The following is a 20,454-nucleotide window of genomic DNA, read 5'->3' on the forward strand; positions in this document are numbered from 1 at the left end:
ATTGCTCATTGGCACCTGTGGATGGGGTGGCGGCACCTGGAATTGTTTATCCTCATTGGGTCTTCTTCGGCGTTTCCATGCTTCAGAGCTGTGATTCCTATGAAATGATTCTGAAAGTTGAAATGACAATTGATTAGATCTTGTTTTATTTTAGGAATCATTGTTGAAATAAGGGTATGAATGGTTTATTTTTGTCCCTATCAGTCCCAACCTGACCCAGAACCGTTGAAATGGGAAGGGCCACCTTTCTCTTCCTTGAGTTTTGCATATATGTCATAAAGTATTTCCCCCGTCAAATTCGAAAATGTAGACACATAATTCCACAATCTCATTGACATTCCTGGGGAAAAAATATAATCAGGTAAATATGAAAAGAAAACATCAATCAGGTCACATTCAACATGCTATTGAGAAAATACAGAAAATGAAGTAACACTTAATAAAAACTACAAAAGCTATTGAAAAGATATCCTCCTTTATATAGAAATTGGTGAACTATCCCTAAAGGCACCAAAAAAGCGCCATGTATACAAAAAAATGTCACAGGTCAAATCTATAAAAAAAATTGTAATGTGTACGACCAATTCTATCTTCTTAAGGATTTTCATTAAATTAGAACTATTCATATCCATAATTAGAAAATTCTATCCATAAAAAGATAGAAAATTCAAATAATCAAATCCTTGTTGACTCGAATCACATTGTAACTACCCATAATTAAAGAACCTAAGAAAATTGTTGTGTCCCTCTTTGCTTTTTCTAAAGGGTAAATTTCAACAAAATGCCTATAACTATTGCATATAGCATTAAACCCCCAAAATATTTGTAATTCTCACTAAATCTCCAATAAGTTTGAGAATTTTAAAAAACACCCTAACATTTTTATTTTTAGCGCTTAAGCTCCATAAAGTTACAAACAAAAAAGATGAAAATTAAAATTGGCAATCTATTCTTAAAGGCACCCAAAAGCACCATGTGTACAAATAGTGTCGCATGTCAAATCTCAACAAAAGTAATGTCATACATCCCCCTATCGTATCAGAACATAACATGTGTACAACCAATTCTATCTTTTTTAAAAATTCTCTTCAAATTTTAACTATCCATATCTGGAGTTAGAAAATTCTATCAACGGGAAAAAAATTTCTAATAATCATCTTTGTTAATGCTAATATTCAAATTATAACTATCCATAATTAAAGAACCTAAAAAATGTTATATAGCCGAACTTATCTTTCTAAAGTGCAGATTTCAACAAAACTTTGGCATATAGTATATCAAACCCCCAAATTATTTGCAACTCTCATTAAATCTCCAGTAAGTTTGAGAATTTTTGAAAACCTCCTTAACTTTTTTATTTTTGGCACTTGACCTCCACAAAATTACAAACAACCCTTAAAAATATGAAAATTACAAATAGCTTGCTAAAAAATCAAAAACTACAAATGATGTGCAGAAAAATTCTAAACTTACAAAGAACCCCTTTAAATTCCTAAAAAAAATATAGAAAACGCCCAGACAAATTAGGATATTATAAACCCACCATTGAAAAATAAAAAAAACTGCAAACAAGCTCTTGCCTATTGCAAAACCCAAAAAGTTCAAACAACCCCCTTTAAAATCTGAAAATTGCAAACAACCTACTAAAAATCTAAAAATTCAAACAAACACATGAAAAATTTTAAAATTGCAAAAAAGCCCATAAAATAAAATATGTCAAATAGCATTCTGAGAAATTTAAAATTGCAAACAACCACTAAAAATATGAAATTACAAACGGACCCTTTAAATTAAAAAACTGTAGTAAAACCTCAAAATTTTACAGAAACCCCAAACTATTTAACAAGTACTAAGTACTAACACCACGGCCCAAAAAAAAGCCAAAATTACAAACAACCCTCTTAAAAATATTCAAAAATTACAAACTTCCTAAAATTTTCAAAATTACAAACAAGCCTCTGAAGATTTTAAACATCCGTTATTAGGGGATTTTCTACGAAAAAGTATTGGGGTTAAGTGAAAAAAACATAAATTTATTCAGGTTTCTGCCACAATTTATTGGGGGCATTTTGGTCATTTGACTACGAGCTAAGGATTTTAATTTTGAGGGTTTTCAGCCAAAAGTTAATGGGGGTTTAATGAGGGTTTGGAGATTTAGTTTCAAACACCTAAACTTATTGGGAGTTTAGTGACATTTACTCATATTTTAAAATTTTCGGATTTTTTTATTATATACCCCCAACTGTTATGTATTTTTAAATTTGCCCCCAAATCATGATAATTGTAAATTTTCCTCCCATATTGTTTTATTCCCTTGACCCTCACCTTAAACTTTAGTCAAATAAAAGAAAAGCAGATCCACCCGTGCGGGCACAGGTCAGGCATAACACTTGTGATAAATTGAACAAATGAGGTATTGTATTTAAAAACCAATCCTTCCACCCATGTACATGAGTAAATAATGAGCTACGGTGGTTAAATGCACAAATTACGCTCTTATGGCCTTCTGGCCTAAATAAGTTTCACAAGAATAGAAACTTACTGGATTGTTTATATTGACTGCATGCTGACTCATGTTGTTGAACTATGTCATCGATCTTTCTCCCAAGTTGCTGCAGATACTTACGAATTCTAGCAAGTACCTGAAAATTTTGTAGGTCAAAACAAAATGGCGTGCTGCAACAAAAAAAAATGGGGTTTTTGCTTATAAACCCAAAGTTACACTCCCATTTACCAAAATACCCATCTAATCCCATACATTCCAATAAACCCAAAATACAAAGTTTGGTTAAACCTAAAATATAGAATACAAAGTGTATAGGTATATACCATAGGGTATGTAGCTATACGCCCAGAGTATGTAGATATAAACCCAGTATTACATACTCAAACACCCTATATTATGTGTTATACACCCTATAGTGTGTAGCTATACAACCTACTGTATGCAGCTATACAGTGTGCATTCTATTTTGGATCTAAAAGTAAACAAACTTTCCGATTGACTTTGTTGGAACATATAGAACTAGGTGGGTTTTTTGATAAATGGGAGTAAAACTGTGGATTTTTATTTGGTAATGAGCTAAAAAAAAGGGATAAAACAATAAGCTACCTTTTCTTTCGGAAGATCTAAACTAGTAGTTTGCAACCTTTCTAGCCGTGTCAGGGTCTGTTGTTCCTCTTCCATGACATCTGCACACCACTCCATCCACTTCTCTTCCTTGTACTGCTCATAGTTTTCTGGCTCAGACCCGGATATTTCACCTTCCTCTTTGACCTGAGGTTCCACCTTTTTATGTTTCTGAAGAGACTGTTTTGTTGGCTGAGAATTCAATTTAGCAGAGCCAAATTTCCATTTCCGATCTTTTGATTCAGTGTTCAATGTAACAATGTTTTCTGATTCAGCCATTGTACTTTTACGATTACCTTTGCCTTTACCTTTTGTGAGCTTGTCGTTGACATTTGCAAACTCCTGTTGGTATTAATAAAGAACAGGTGAAAATGCATCCCCTTGAGAAAGCAGGAATCAGTAAAGTGTGTGGGGTGTAATGTGTATGAGATGGCGGTTCATTTTGTTAAATGAGCTACCTAGGGAAAGCCTAGTTGTGGTATGCATACAAATATACATACCAAGGGAAAGACAAGTTGTGGTATGTGCACAAATATATATGGGATTATGGGTGTATGCATGTCTGTGTGTTATGTAGGTAGGTATACATGCATCTACATGTATATGTATGTATATGCTATATGTGTGTGTATATGTATATATAGGAAATAGTGTGTATGTGATGCCGGCTCTAAATGAGCTACCAACAGATAGCCCGGTGGTGAAGTTTACCCTGGTTGTCACATTGAAAGGTGGGGACCTCATCCTTTATCTCTTAGCAGCTCTTTTTGCGAAATAAACTATGATCTCATAGCCATCAAACAGATAAGTTGAGAGGTAAAACAATATTTTAATATTCTCGAGAGGTGAGAAAAGGAAGGTCATAGTTTCAGTTTTTGTTAAGGTTACTCTTTGAATAAGAAAGAACAATTTGGGAACAATGAACACTTCGCGTAAGAAAGAACAATTTACCTTCTGCAAAAGGGCACTAGCGCGATTATCTAAGTTGGGAGCACGAGGCAAGAATGTCTCCCGTTCCCCAAGAGTTACTGGTGCAATCTTCCTTCCAAGACCAAGTCTAGGATCTAATCTTATCTTTTCCCAATTTCCAAATCCATGGTAATGAACTCCAAGAAGCAACCTTGCATCATCCACTGATGATATTTCCAATGGGAACATGATAATACATCAGAATTTAGATAAAAAAACAAATAAAAACAACTGACAAGAATGAGCTTCCACCTTGATTCCAGCCACAACCTTTTGACCACTGTGGGCTCTTATGCTGAGTTGTCAATCTAAACTGGGCGATAGGATCTTTGTAGTGTTTGATGCGTTTTGCCAATAGCTGAAGCTCTTCCACACGATTTAGAATTTCATGTGCTTTTGCAGGCACTCCAAAAAAATCTAGCAGAGTTCCCTAGAAAAAGGAAAATATTAGTGAACTAAGAAAATAGGAGTACGGATTCCTGATTTACTTACGTAGCAACAACTAACAATGAATAATGCAAGAAAATGTATAGGACACACCTTGAGATCCATATTTCCTTCTCTAACTGCTTCTCGACAACCATCAATCAGCATCTCAAATAACTCAATTTGGGCTTCATTAGTAGCTGATTCAATTAGACCGCCAACCTCAGCCACTATTAAGTCGATCTGGCTCTTATTCCCAAACCTTTTCACCTATTTACCGAAGGAAGAATGTGAACCATAAGAAAATAAACATGAAACCAGAGCATCTAATCTCCAGAACTGTTTTGACACTAGACTGACACAAATTTACTTTCATACTTGACAATAAGGTTATCGATAGTGGATAGCGTCGCGTAGCGGTAAGGCATCGCTAAGGCTATTTGGGGCTATTGCGGTAAAATAGCGGTAAAAAATGCAAAATCAAATAGCGGTCTAATTTAGACGTGTAAATACTAAAAAAAGTTTAAAGAAAAACCTAGAAAATCTAAAAGTGCATATTTGATGATTTAAAAAGATCCTAAACATGAAATAGACATGTAATCGTCACATAATACCAAAAATGATGAAGAGAAGTCAAAGAGTCGTCGTCTTCGAGAAGATGAGCTGAGCGGTGAGAGGACTGACCTAGGAGGAGCTCACGATGAAGGAGGTGAGAGGAAATGCTGAGTTAGGTGCCAGAGGCTATGAGAGGCGGCGGGAGCACGCTGAACATCGCGGGAGGCGGTCGAATGGAATGGTTAAAGGTCGGGTTTAATTTTAAAAAAATAAACCCCAAACCGCTTTTAAATAGCAGTCAAAAAACGGATTTTGCACACAATCGCCCGCTATTTACCGTTAGGGCTCGCTATTGGCCGCTTTTGCGAACGAAAAGCGCATATTCCGCAATATGTCACCGCTATTGGGCGATAGCGTAGCGGGAAGGGACCGCTAACGCTATTAGCACCGCTATTGCGGGGCTATTTACCGCTATTTATAACATTGCTTGACAAGCAAGCAAACAAAAGAATCAATCAGAAAATTAATAAAATTGCCAAACATATTTAACCTTTTATATCAAATTACTCATAAAACAGTTGAAAAGCAAGCATTATCTTGTACTTTTTAAGATAAAAAAGAAAATGGAAATATGTATACAGGACTCAAACCAAAATGACTGAAATATGATAGTTGCTGTAGATGTAACAGAGTGCTCATAATTATACCCTGGATTGCAATCTGGCATTCATAGTACAACAAAACAAAAAGCACCTCCTCCGGGTAATAATCCGGGTAATTATATGAATATATGGTTTTTACTATCTTAAGATAAAGAATCAAAAATTTCTAACAACGATCCTCCAATTACACACCAGTTTTCTGATAACAAAAAGCAGTAGTTTTAGTCTATCTATCACCAATCTCATCTGCATAATCCTTAATATTTTAAGTCAAGTAGACAAACCACAAAATATATAATGGCAGCCATCAAGCTCTCACTCATCCTATTCATTGTGAAAACTGAACACCCTTTGGAGATAGCATCATCTACACAATATAACATTTCTGAACTTATAGCCAGTAAAGTATATAAGCCTTGCAGTTCGTGTTGTCAATAGAAGGACAATCTAATTCATATTTAACTCCATGGTTTGACAGAATGTTAGATTACCCAATAACGTCAGCAATATTCTCACATCAATTGAGGTCCTGGATATAGGTCTGACTCAAGCAGGAGGCCACTACAAAACACAGATCAATACTACCAAGCATATCCGCAACTTTTTTGATACTCTTTTTTCTCTTATATTTAAAAATAACTATATTAGCTTCTAAATTTTATAATATGGTGTAAAATCCATGTTGCCACACAGAAGAAAAAGCAAAAGTACATTTACAACAAGCATTTCTTGAACACTTTAGGTAGCTTACTCTAGCATAAAAATTGAAAAGCTAGCATTTCACCACATACTTGCTGCAAAAACTTGCAGCCACATGTGTCATAAACATAGATCAAACGACTTGTAGGATTGCCTAGGCCCTTTTAGAATGCACCATAATTCCTCCCAGTGAAAAATCAGGAAAAATATGATGCACTGAAGTCCAAGTAACAATTCATACTGAAAGGCGTAGTCTATATCAGCTCAGTTTTCTTTGCAAAAGTAGTTTAATATTAGTAGGACTAGTATGAAAAAATTATTAATGAATGAGTGTATAAAGGTAAAGCAACACATACCGCACGAACAAAATGGGAAGCATCTTTCTTTTTCAAGTTCCCAAAGGACCAGCCCCTAACTTGAGCAGAAGCTCCCTCGATCATGGGCAAGGAATGGGCCACAGAATCAGAGCCTTTGCTTGAGCGTCTTTGAGGTCTTTCCTGAGGCTCTAGACCCCTCTTTTTCCGTTTATTACTCGTCTCAAGCTGGTCATCTTCCGCATAACTCTGGATATTCCTTGCAGCACGAGGAGCGAGTGCTTCCTGGATGATAAGAAAATAAACAATATCAGCTATTAACAAGTAATAACAGCATATACACATAAATACATATGTGCATACATACATGATAATATGTTTGTGCGCGTGGGCATGTGTGGAGAACTTCAGGTGAAAGTTGAAACTGGCTATCAAAATAAGTATTATAAAAACTCCATGGTAAACCATCTTTTGGACAATCTGCTTTGTCATCTCTGTCTACATATACAAAATAGTGTACAAGACTGAAAACTTTTTACTCGTCCATTAAAAGGAATCATTCTGTAACGCCCCGCCCCGGAATCCCGGAGTCGGTACGCTATTAGATCTGATGGACTGGCCTCACAAACCACCACGTGTCTTTTCAGCATGTTTTGTCCTCACTCACGCGCTCCCTAGAAAACTTCCCAGGGGGTCACCCATCCCAAAATTTCTCCAGGCCAAGCACGCTTAACTTTGGAGTTTCTAAGAGTTGGGTTCCGAAAAGAAGATGCATCTTGATGGTATGAGTATTCCAATCAAATCTATCAATACTAATCACATCACCCTCTCAAGGGTTAGGGTATTACATACTCCCCCACTTAAACTCACAACGTCCTCGTTGTGCCAAATCATATCATCCAAAACTGTACCATCCGTGTGAGATTCTAGAGGTGGCTCCTACGGCCTCAAGAGGTGGCTCCCGCCCTCTCGACGTAGCACTTTGTGCCGCATAGCACTTAGCTCTCACAATTCCGGTTGGCTTGGCTCTGATACCATTTGTAACGCTCCGCCCCGGAATCCCGGAGTCAGTACGCTATTAGATCTGATGGACTGGCCTCACAAACCACCACATGTCTTTTCAGCACGTTTTGTCCTCACTCACGCGCTCCCTAGAAAACTTCCCAGGGGGTCACCCATCCTAGAATTTCTCCAGGCCAAGCACGCTTAATTTTGGAGTTTCTAAGAGTTGGGTTCCCGAAAAGAAGATGCATCTTGATGGTATGAGTATTCCAATCAAATCTATCAATACTAATCACATCACCCTCTCAAGGGTTGGGGTATTACACATTCTCTCTGTGGTTCCTCATAATTTGGCTTCACACCAGCCACGTTCAGTCGAAAACAACTTACAGTAAAACGAATACGATGGTGATGGTAGAGTAAGTCCCTGTGATGTTCCTTACATTAGCAGGATCTGTAGCTTCTGGTTGGATCAATCGACTCCAAAATGTCCCATCATCTTCACCACTGGCGAAATTGGCAACCTAGAATGCAAAAGGGAAAGAACAAATGATCAAATTGCCATCAAGCAGAATTTTCTCAATCCTAGCTTGGAAAAACAAAAGATCTAACCTTGAAAGCACTAAGCAACTCGCTTCCAGGCTCCTCATCGTCCCCCCTAGCCTCAACTTTCTCAGCTCTCTCAAGAATTTCATCTATATCCATGCTTTCAAGTCTCTTTTTGCTCTCCTCGTCATCCTTATCTTCCTTAAATAAGTCCTCCGCTCCAAACTTCAGTATTGCCGAAAGCTCATTCTGCAATAGTTGTCATACACTAGTCATAAAACTAATATCACTCAAGACAAGACACTAAAAAAATGTTCATAGGAAAAGAAGAATAGTACACATAGATACAGCCATACAGGTAGCATCTGGATGCTGACACTGACGGAGAGAACAAGTGTATGACAACAATACAGCTTCTTTTTTAATTACCTCGTCAAACATAGATGTTCCCTTCTTTGATTCTTTCTTTGGCATATATCTAAAGATGGTAAAGCCTAACATACAGTTCCTTTTTTAATTACCTTGTCAAACATAGATGTTCCCTTCTTTGATTCTTTCTTTTCCAGTCTGCCCTCAGCATTTAGCTTCTGAATCACCAGATGATCAAGAACCTGTGGATGTAAAATTAAAAGTTATGCATGTGGACAACTACTAAAACATAGAAAATGCAGAAAAATGCATTAAAAATAAGACATATACCATCTTTTTCTTTGCACGCTCCAGTATATCCTCCTCAACACTTTTGCTGGTAACAAATCGGTAAATGTTTACAACATCTTGCTGCCCGATCCTATGAGCTCTACTCATTGCCTGTAGTTAAACATGTACACTGTTACATGGAAATATGCACATAGACATGAAACTGAGAGAAAACCAAAGTACAATGCATAAAGGAACTTGTAAACACTAGATTCACAGACCTGCAAATCATTCTGAGGATTCCAATCTGAGTCAAAGATTATGACAGTATCTGCAGTAGCAAGATTAATTCCTAATCCGCCTGCACGTGTGGAAAGGAGGAAGCAAAAGTCATCACTGCCAGGTGCGTTAAAATGCTCCATGGCTTGATGACGGAGATCAGCCCTTGTACTGCCATCAAGCCTCTGAAACTGAAATCCTCTAAGTGATAAATACTCTGCGAGAATATCCAACATCCGCACCATCTGCATAATAGGCAATTATTACTATTTTACTCATACACATCGATCTTTTCAAACTCTAGACCAAGCTCAATGAATACATACCAAGCCACAAAAACATGGAAAATAATTTTAAATTGCATGCACAGAAGGAGAGAGGAGAGGAAAAGCAAATAAATTCACCTAAAGGTTATTAACAAAGTTTTGGACTTCCATTAGATTCTATTTCAGGATATAAGAATGCATTTTGCTTGTTCAGTAATTAATGCAACAAATATATAACACGTTAACATGTCAGAAACATGTAATTCGTAAAGATGCACCTCTGGTCGATGTGAGCCAATAACAGAATATTCTCACTACCACTTGGAGCCTACCAAAAATAATATGTAGAATTTTTTCCACTTGAGAATGCTTCAAGAACATGATAACTTATTTTAGATTTTCACTGAACAACGATTGGCTAGGGTCCAGAAGTTGAACAAAAGCACATGGGTACAATCTACAACGCATAGGTATTTCTATAATGAACTTGACCATGCTCGTACCGGGCAACAACACTTTCTCCAGCACACTTCTTGGATATATGCATACATTTATTTCAGACATGTATTCAATTAAAAAATACTTGTATTAATATAACACATTTGTCTAAGACTTCATGGACATATGCCATACACTTCACATCAATTGTTTAAACACATTGGATTGGACATATGAGGTTCATTTCAGCCTCTGTCTACTTCAGAACTATGATTTAAAAGGCCTGTAGATATCAAGTTCAATAACATACAGTTTTCTAATTTATAATCTACGTAATAAAAGAAACGGACAAAAACAAATTGCTATAGGAATTTCAAATTTCATAACATGTGAATGAAAAAACAATATTCATTTCACATAAATAATTAATTTTTGAATAACATGCATGCACACAAAAAACACACACATAGTCGGGTCCCATACCCTACCTTCAACAAATATCTTGTGTCTGTACCCACACCCATGTCTGCGTAACATAGGTTACAATTATTAGAGGCCTTCAACTAGATAATTTCAATTTCACCGGTGCAGTCTAGCTTGCAACAGTGGCATTGCTTTGAACTTTGCTGTTATTAAGTTAGTTTTAAACTGTCATGGTGCAAAAGTACTCACTGCACTATTCTACTTCTTAAGCTCTGCACCAAAACTTTGTTGTTGAGGTTGAGGGATAAAAATGAATATCCTAAAACTCACTGCAGATGGAGGCCCTTTTAATACATCAAAGCCTTGGTTTTGCACAGCCTTACATTTCTTTTTTTCTTTAAGTACATGTTGAACTGCATTTGAACATGGATGTCTTTATATCATCTCAAAACGCTCTCCATTACACCAAAACTCTGAAGTTGTGAAAAGCGTTGAGGGATACATACTACTAAAAATAATGTTAATCCAGATCTTAACGCCATGAATCAAAACAATACAACTAAGCTATAGCTGTTCTAAAGGAATGGATCAATTTATTTGATAAAACATCCTCAAATTATGGTAGATGAATGACATATCAAGGATGCTGGTAAATTGCAGATTACTAATCCATGTCACATTAAATGTGTTGTTCCATTGGAACTCCATGCTGGTTTTCCATGCAATGCTTCTTTCATGTGGACGCATAGACTAGCTTGATGAAAATTTCTCATTTGTCAAACTTTTCCATTACATTTCTAAAGATTTAGTCATGTGGCTTTTAAAACTAGTTCAAAAACTGGTTGCTCGGTATGTTTGTGTGCTTGTAAACCTTTGTATATGTATCACCCTTTTAAAGAAAATAATTTAATAAGTATCCATGTGATACTATAATTAATGTACCCATACTTTCAGGTAACTAGTGTTCCATCTACAAATGAACAATCTCACCCTTCTCTCTGTTTATTATATTATTAATCAAGGAGGCACTATTTCCTTCATAACTTCTAGTTGAATATCTATTAAACTAAAGCTTAAAATACACGACACCAATATCTAAATTGATCTCGCAAAGTTCCATATATTGTTTATATTGGTCCAAAGTAAGTAGCAAGATATCCAGCTGAGCAAGGTTGACAAAATGTTAGATACACCTAGTAACAGATTATTGTGTGAGAAGTTCAAGATTCAACCACTATTCATGGATTAAAGGAAGGTGAACTGCCCTCGATGGTCAGGTCATGCAATGAGTATGCATCCTTTTGGGGTTGATAATGTTTAGATCTGTTTTCTTCGTTTGCTGTTCTAAATTTTTCATAGCGATTGTACAGTTTTTCATTTTCTTGTTGTAGATGATTGTTGTGCCTATCATGTACAGGTATACAGATAAGAGTCTGTATTATTCTTGGTACTGAAAAGCTAACATTTCATGCCAAAAAAACAGTATCAAGCTATTCACAATGAAATGTATAAAAATGTTATGAAAGTACAAAAATAAATGAAAGTATATATTAGCAGTCTGCCCATCACCAGAATCATTCTTGGGTCCAGAGTAAATATGAGCGTTATAGGTTGTATGAACGCTAATGCAAGTTCAGTTATACAGTGACACTACAACATTATATGCTAGTATATAGTTGAAGGTCAGTAGTTTCTGATTTCTATTTTTATAACATGCATATCGGAGGTCTTAGCAAACTAATTAGTAAGGCTTCTAGTATTTTTTTTAATTACTTCCAGACCGTTCTGAACATTTACTCCTCAGCCACATGAGCTTTAACTATAACAGCAAAAAGATAGTGTGGAGACATTCTAGCGCATTTGTCTGGCTCTGTGATGAGGCATTTATTTGGTCATAGTTTTCTAAAGGACTTTAGCAGCAACCAGAAGCTAAGCTCAGAATAATAATCAACTCTTTCTACGAGAAATAACTTGGTTATGCTTCACCGCTAGCCCTATGTTGATGAAAGAAGCTTTTATGGTGTAACAAGTTCTCCTACAGTCCTCGAAAGTAATGAGTTAAATAACCTCTCGTCGTGACCTACGACAAAATATATATATTTTCTATGTTTTGAACATATAATAAAAATTAAAGAATAAGGAAAAGGAGAAAAGGAGAACAAAGAATGACTGTCAAGAAAACAGGAGAAGATTTTACGTCTAAAACTTATAGAACAAATGTAGCTACAATAAAAGGTTAAAGTCCTATTATGGCATAAAAATAAAAAATAGATGCATAAAATCAACTTGGCAAATCATGCTAGGAGATTTACGAAGTTGATTAACATATTGGTTCTAAAATACTTAAAAAATTAGTCAGCTAGTATTGCATGAAATGCTACTTCCCTACAAGTCTATCTATACACTGCAAGAACGCCCTAACACATAAAATTTGTAATGCAGTAATAAGCTAGTAACTGCCACTCGAATGTAATGCATTCTTATACATTGTTTTCTAAATCATAGTTCACAATAGAAACCTCAATAAAGGGCTGAAACCTACACACAAAGATGGAAATGAGAATTGCTGCATATTAATTATGCCACAAGTAATAATAATCACAAAATATATAAAATTGTATAAACAAGGATCAAGTAAGAAGGAAACCTGAGAAAATATTAGCACTCGATGATTTGTCTCCTGCAGCCTTATCAATAGTTTATCAAGTATTACAAGTTTTCCACTGCTCAAAACCATGCGCTCAACTTTACCACTATCAGTGGTCCTGGTATCTCCACCATAACCATGATCTGCGCTTTCAAATAGGAAAGGATGATTGCAGCATTTCTTCAATTCAACAACAATGTTTAGGAGTGAAACCTGCAGATAGGTAATGTCAGAATAGAAAAGCCTCCAAAATAAACTACGCCTAGCTAATGTCTGTAACCATTAGTTTTATAGTCATAAATTCAACAAGGAGTATCACCATTAGATTAGTTAAACTACGAGAGCTAGATTCTTATAGGTAAACTGCTGCACACATGTAATCAACTTATCTATATGAATACCACAAATATAAATTTCATGTATAACAATGTCAATAATTTTTTACGATTAATTACAGTTTGGTACCCTGTGGTATGGTGTGATTACACGGGTGACCCTGGGTATGTGTATCTACAGGGATAACCCTGAGATTACTACTGACATTACACAACCTTGGTGAAATTACTCTTAGGGGTAGTAAGGGTTACCCGTGTGACATCAATCAGTAATCTCAGGGTTATCTGTGTAGATACACAAACCTAGGGTCACCTGTGTCACCTGTGTAATTACATGATACCACAGGGAACCGGAATGTAATTAATCCTAATTTTTAAAATATCTGATTCCACTGTATATTCTTTTGTCATGGACAGCAAACTATATCTTAAAATATCAAAACAGTACGACCTTAATGCATAGGGTTGCTTTCTAGAGAAAACATTATATCCTAAATAGTAAAAGTAAAATTTTAACAAGACTATGTAAAGACAAACTCCGCTTCATCGAAACATAGTTAGCAACATGGGATATAGTCTTTGTTAAGAAAGGAAATTGGACAAAAAATGTATATTCAAAAAGAGAAAATAATGGAGAGATTAAAATACCTGAAAACTAATGAATCATTTTTAAAACGGCTCAGTTTCCAACGAAGAATGTAAAAAGTAGAAACACTATATATATGCCAAATTTCTGTGTCAAATCACCTAAATGTGGTTGTATGTGTGTGTATGTATTCAGAAAAGAGTGTCATTCAATATCATCAAATACAAATAACTTTGAGTTTATTACCTCGCTTTCAGACATGCTTGATGGATAAGTAGGTCTTAACAAAGACCTATGACTAAATCACAATCAAATCTGAATAATAAAAATAAGTTGTGAAAACTACAAGAAAAAAATTCTTTTCAACAAATGTAAAAAGTATCAAGTTTGAAAAGATTTTATTAAAATATAAGGTTCTTTGCCCATTTTCTTTTGAATGAAGTTTTCAACATAGAGAAGCTTTTCCAGAGGGAAAAAACATTTTCACATGAAACTTCGCTAACTACAGCCAGATTAATGTAGTTATATTACAAACCTGATTTCCACGAACTCCTTTATTCAGACTTTGGAAATTCCTTTCCAAAATCCACTTGTAATACCTAACCAGATATAAAAATATGCAGAGGCATCAGCCAAAGATCTTTTTCTTTCTTTCTTTTCCCCTCTCTAAAGAGCAGCTATGAAACTACAGAAGTCTTACTGTTTTTGAAGAGGAGACATTTCCACCCTAAGTATGCGCTCAATTTTTGGAGGCAAAGACTTCTCCACGTCCTTGATGACTCTTCTGAGAATGTGTGGTCTCAGCTCCTTGTGAAGATTACCAAGCTGCACAGCAATCCAACAAAAGCATTAGCATATAGAGAAAAATGAGTGTAATTGCATAGCAAAGATGAAAAAGTATCATAAGCATAAAGAAGGATTGATGAAGAGCAGACTCAGGATATTGCAAACCTCAATTTCGTTGAAAGAACTCAGGTTCTTATAGTTCTCGACAAAAACATCCTTACTGTTGAACTTGACAGGGTCAAGGAAGTGAAGAAGGGCCCTGTAAAAGCAATCACTCGTAGACATGTGAAATTAGTTACAGACAGGTAACTGCACAACAGACAACCAGAATATGCATGTGTGCATCAAAGAAGTATGTTTTGAAAACGAGCATTAATGATCATAATCACTAACACCTCCTTTGGTACGTGGGAATCTGTAAAACCCCGTATTTTTTTTTATGTATATATGTGAAATATTGTGATAAATAGCTTGAGGTCATAGATGTACATGATAACAAGTTATTTTGAGATGATATGAGTGTATGTATATAGAGTTTTGTGCGTTGGTTTTGCAAATGAGCAAAACATGCACGAATCAGGAAGACTGACGAGATCAGTCGACCGATCAATCGACTGACGAGCTGTTTTCCAGTTTTTCCAGGTTTCGGGTCTGTTTTGACTGGTTCGGGTTTTGGGTCGGGTCTGACTGTTCATATATGATCTCCTCTACCCGAAAACACCCCCTCTCATCACCAGATCTGAGAAACCCTAGCCCCCTCTCTCCTCTCTCAAACCCTAGGTTTGTTCTTAGTGATTTTGGGGAGAACTCGGAGGATTTTCAGTGGGTTTCGAACGTTGCAGCAAAGGGGAAACCACTCTCTCGCAGATCCAGAAGCTTTCCATCACCCCTGAGGCGAGTAACATCTCGCCCAACCTTGTCCCATATTTCTAAACGTTTTCAAATGATTTTTATGAGTTTTGATGAGCCAAAAACGTATTTTTGTGTACAAAGGTTTGATTTTTATAGCATATAATGTGAAGATATGTTATTTCAGAATGTTTAAAAAAAACTCACCAACGTTTTGTAAATCAAAGATCTAGATCTGTAATGTTTTAATGAGAGATTAAACACGAGTTTTGTTTTCAAAACGTTTTTAAAGCATGAATGCATATGTTTAGGGTTTTGTTTATGTATTTACATGTGAAATTTCGTTTCAGTTTAGTATATATATATATGTTAAAATCAGTATCTTTATGCTTGGGATTTATGATGATGATTTTAGATAAATAGTATTGCAAATAATCAACTGCAAACAGGTTTTCTGCAGCCGTTCGGTCGACTGATCAGTCGACCGACGGGCTGAATTTTTCCAGCTATCAGTCGACTGACGGGCTAAATTTTATTTTCTCAATTCCTCAGTCGACCGATCAGTCGATTGATGAGCTGAGGCTGTTCTGCCTGATCTTATCAGTCGACCAATGAGTCGACTGATACAATCAGTCGACACATGAGTCGACTGATGAGGTATTTTACAGATTCTTGATCTGTTTGAGTTACTTTTCAGGGTCGCCTCGATTATTTGACACAAGTTTACAATGTTAGTGATTTATCTGTACATGTGAGTTGACTTTTAACACAAGTTTAGACCTGTACATCGAGACACGTGCGAGTTTAGGATATGTGTATCTTTCCGCATATACTTTCGACAGTTGCACATCTTTACTTATGGTCCCTACGTTGGACATACATTACTATTAGTCTATGTGTTGGACACTTATCATTTCAGTCCATGTGTTGGACATGCATATCATTTAGTCCATGTGTTGGACATTTGCTAAACCTTGAGCATGATACATAACCGAGTTTGGAGCATGACATATTCATGAAGTTGGGACATGATAGCTACCTAGGCTGGACGTGACACTTATTGTGGCTTTGACATGACTTTGTTTATCGGTAGAGATGGGTTCATTTTTCTTTTCTTTATTGTTCATGTATTAGACTCCGGGTTTGGTACTTAGGGATTTACAATTTGAGATACAAAGTATATACATGAGGGTTTTCTTGTTTGGATTATTTTGCTCAACGTACCTATGCTCGTGTTGTAATTTCCTAAGTACTAAAACCCACTATTGTTAGGATAAACGATTTTATATTATTATGTGTTAACTGTATTTTCATATACAACCAGCCCTATCTCTTGGGATTGGTTGTGATGTTGCTCGCTAGCGCTTTGACGCTCGTTGTCTCTCCCCCTTTTAAGTAACGAGCCAGGAGTCCGGAGAGTCGCAGGTTGATGACGATGCGTTTTAGCTTCAGCTGTCTATTTAGTTGTATTTTACTTTTGAACTTCACTGTAGATTTTTGTTTAGACATATGAGAGTTTTATTCTAGAAGTTGTAAAGACTGTGTGCCTTATTTTCTCTTGTCAGATATTTTCTGTATTTGAGATTTGTTGAGTACCTCAGTTTATTTATTTCAGACATTGACTTGTTCTTCAGTATGCTAGATGATGGGATATCAATTTGACCTCTATTATTTCATCTGTTGATTTTCGTATTATCTTTTACCTGCTTTTGTACCTACACCTTTTATTGACTCTACTAGAGAGATAGTCATTGTGATGGTGAAACATGTTATTACACGGTGTGGTGCATGACAGGTTTGACATTCTTGATTTCACCTTGGACTGCAGCCTTGTGTGAACCTAGGGGCGTCACTGAATCATTTTAAGAACGGAATAAAATAAGAAATGGAATGGAATACGTGTGGGAATGGAATGCTCATTATCATTCTCACGTTTAGGCGTCGTAAGAGAATGAAGTGAGTACGACAATCTTTTTTATCCTTGGTATGGATAATTAATAAATAATCAAATCATATTTAGTATTTATTTTAAAGTTTTTATTCGCACTAATGTGGGAATGAGCATTCCCTACCATCTCATTGGGAATGCTCATTCCCACATAAACTGGGAATGAATGAAAAGTGGGAATAAGCACTCCAACTTCCAAAAAGATGTGTTTAATACGCATGAACGAGAAGTGGGAATGAGCATTCCATTGCCACTCATTCAAGCGTAACAAATGAAGCATAAGCATAACTCCTCGTGTCATGTCCCCTCCACCATACATCAGTAAATCCCTCATGTATTGAAGATTATCTAGGTTGGAAGCAATGAATTGAGCTCGGTGTATTTGTTGTGGTTATATGTGTCTGAGCACACTCAAGAACCAGCATAATTAATTAGTCCAGTAAAGTATACTTTTATTGAAACTAGTATAATGCACGTGCTTTGCACGTGAATATGTTGTTGTATTTAATATTATATTATTTAATAAATTATATATAACCATTAAAAATTATTGTATTGCACTATGATTAGCTTATACTAATATTAGTACTTATACTATTATTAACATACATTTAATAGTTATTTAAAATTTTCTATTATTATATTATTAAACAATTTATTTAGGAGTATAATTATTAAACAATAATGTAATCATTAGTTTAAGTAACACTATTGATATAACTAAACCATTTAAATTATTAAATATTTATGTCATGTACATATTTTATTACAATATCTATTAAATAATGGCAATAATTTTTAATATTATATGACTTTATGTTGTAAAGAATATTACCTTGTTCGATAGTTAATATCGTCTTAGTAATAAAAAATTGGATGGTATAAATTAGAAATACTATTATTTAAAAAAATTAATTTATACTAAAATATTGAATCCTTGAAATATATGAGATATTTACTTTCCAACAAAAAGTGCATGACTCATAAATTTCAAAGATCCAATATTTTATTGCATTGTGTTCATAATGTCCAATTTTTATGTCTAAATGATATTATAATATCGTAAAGGGTAAAAATCATTATAATATAAAAATTCTATTTATACTATTATTAATAATTATAATTATGTATAATATTTTATTAAATAAATAATTTTACTATTTCATTACAATTAATAATTATTTATAATAAATTATAATATATTTATTAATATTATTATCATTATAAATTATTAGTATATTCTAGCGAGTGGCCAAATATTTTCAAGAAAAGAAGAGAAAAGTATACGTCTAATAAATTTCAAGGATCCAAATTTTTTTATATATATTAATTTTCTAAAATAAAAGTATTTTTAACTTATAACATCCAAAATTTTATTACTAAGATGATATTAATTATCGAACAAGGTAATATTCTTTAAAACATAAAGAAATAACCCCTATTTATACTATTATTAATAATTATAATTATGTACAATAATTTATTAAATGAATGACTTTTACTATTTTATATAATTAAAATTCTTTATAATAAATTATCATATATTCATGAATTTTGTTATCATTATAAATTATTAATATATTCTAGTTAATAAATTATCATATATTCATGAATTTTGTTATCATTATAAATTATTAATATATTCTAGTGAATGACCAAATAATTTGAGAAAATGAAAAGATTATAAATTATTAATATATTCTAGTGAATGACCAAATAATTTGAGAAAATGAAAAGGTGCATAGTTAACGAGAGGTTATGGATCATTAGTTTTATAATTAATGGTATAATTTTGAGTTATAAAAAATTAAGAGGGTAAAAAAGGAAATCAAAAGTTTTGACATGGGTATTCTCTTTTATAAGTAGTATAGATAACTGACACTTTCAACATTTACCATAAATAAGTACAGTATGAAGTAGATAGGGGGCATCGTTTTTTATACAACTAAAGATGTGCGAGTGATGTGTCACAAAAGTGTATTCAGAGTCACAAGAAGCCTGATACATATGAAGCGTACAAAACTACAAATGACACATTAAACAGCCTTTATGAGAAATCTAGCCATTTGTCATGTCCTTAATAAAACTCCCTTTGATAGAAATATCAGGTAGCTGAAGTGCAGCTGCATATACTAAAGGGCAAGTTTTCATTTTCGACCTAGTTTCTACCATTCCGGCAGAAACTAGGTCGAAATTGATAGATAAGAGCAAAAAACTTAACAAGATTGAGAATCCCGTGTAGTTAAGTAGAAAATTAAACTACACGCGATTCTCAATCCCGTGTAATTTAGAACTAGGTTAAACTTCACGGGATTGTGAAGCACGTGAAGTTTATAATGAATAAACTACATAGGATTGACAATCCCGTGCAGTTGGCTACATGGTTCGCATTACTACATAAGTTACATGCCTTTAAAAGGTCATGGATTCAAATCCAAGTCATGTAATATTTTTTTTATGTTTAGGGAATCAATATATAATTTCAAGTTCAAATTTTGTGTGATTACAATAGTTGGCCAAGTGGTTAACCCCAAGAAAGATAAATTTCAATTATTCAAGTGGTCTTGAGTTTGAATCTCATGATAACCAACAGACATTTTTTTTCCTAAACATTAAAAAAAATATTACATGGTTGGGATTCAAACCCATGACCTTTTAAAGGAATATAACTTATATGGCAATGAGCTAACCATGTAGCCAACCACGCGGGATTGTCAATCTGTGTGGTTTAGTCATTATAAACTTCACGGGATAAACAATCCCGTGAAGTTTAGCCTAGTTCTAAACTACACGGGATTGAGAATCCCGTGTAGTTTAATTTTCTACTGAACTACATGGGATTCTCAATCCTGCGAAGTTTTTTGCGCTTATTTATCAATTTCGACCCAATTTCTGATAGGTGGTTGAAACTAGGTCGAAAGTGATAAATAAGTGCAAAGTAGGTCGAAAATGCTA

At 34.7% G+C, this 20,454-nt stretch overlaps 1 protein-coding gene across 1 annotated transcript in view; it reads right to left on the reverse strand.

Annotated features, from left to right (window-relative positions):
* The window catches only part of LOC109844023 (protein CHROMATIN REMODELING 5-like), a 44,215-nt gene that overhangs the window by 863 nt on the left and 22,898 nt on the right, over positions 1 to 20,454 (reverse strand). Inside the window, exons 15-31 of the mRNA XM_020413027.1 lie at positions 14,868 to 14,961; positions 14,617 to 14,741; positions 14,452 to 14,515; positions 12,996 to 13,208; positions 9,224 to 9,466; positions 9,003 to 9,113; positions 8,825 to 8,914; positions 8,370 to 8,552; positions 8,201 to 8,281; positions 6,798 to 7,040; positions 4,640 to 4,795; positions 4,352 to 4,529; positions 4,082 to 4,263; positions 3,113 to 3,472; positions 2,543 to 2,642; positions 212 to 340; positions 6 to 110 (exon numbers count right to left, since the gene is read on the reverse strand). Of these exons, the coding sequence (XP_020268616.1) occupies positions 6 to 110; positions 212 to 340; positions 2,543 to 2,642; positions 3,113 to 3,472; positions 4,082 to 4,263; positions 4,352 to 4,529; positions 4,640 to 4,795; positions 6,798 to 7,040; positions 8,201 to 8,281; positions 8,370 to 8,552; positions 8,825 to 8,914; positions 9,003 to 9,113; positions 9,224 to 9,466; positions 12,996 to 13,208; positions 14,452 to 14,515; positions 14,617 to 14,741; positions 14,868 to 14,961 (2,657 nt within the window). The remainder of the gene's footprint in view (positions 1 to 5; positions 111 to 211; positions 341 to 2,542; positions 2,643 to 3,112; positions 3,473 to 4,081; positions 4,264 to 4,351; positions 4,530 to 4,639; positions 4,796 to 6,797; positions 7,041 to 8,200; positions 8,282 to 8,369; positions 8,553 to 8,824; positions 8,915 to 9,002; positions 9,114 to 9,223; positions 9,467 to 12,995; positions 13,209 to 14,451; positions 14,516 to 14,616; positions 14,742 to 14,867; positions 14,962 to 20,454) is intronic.

Source organism: Asparagus officinalis, chromosome 5 (assembly GCF_001876935.1).
Source record: "Asparagus officinalis chromosome 5, Aspof.V1, whole genome shotgun sequence".
Taxonomy (NCBI): Eukaryota; Viridiplantae; Streptophyta; class Magnoliopsida; order Asparagales; family Asparagaceae; genus Asparagus; species Asparagus officinalis.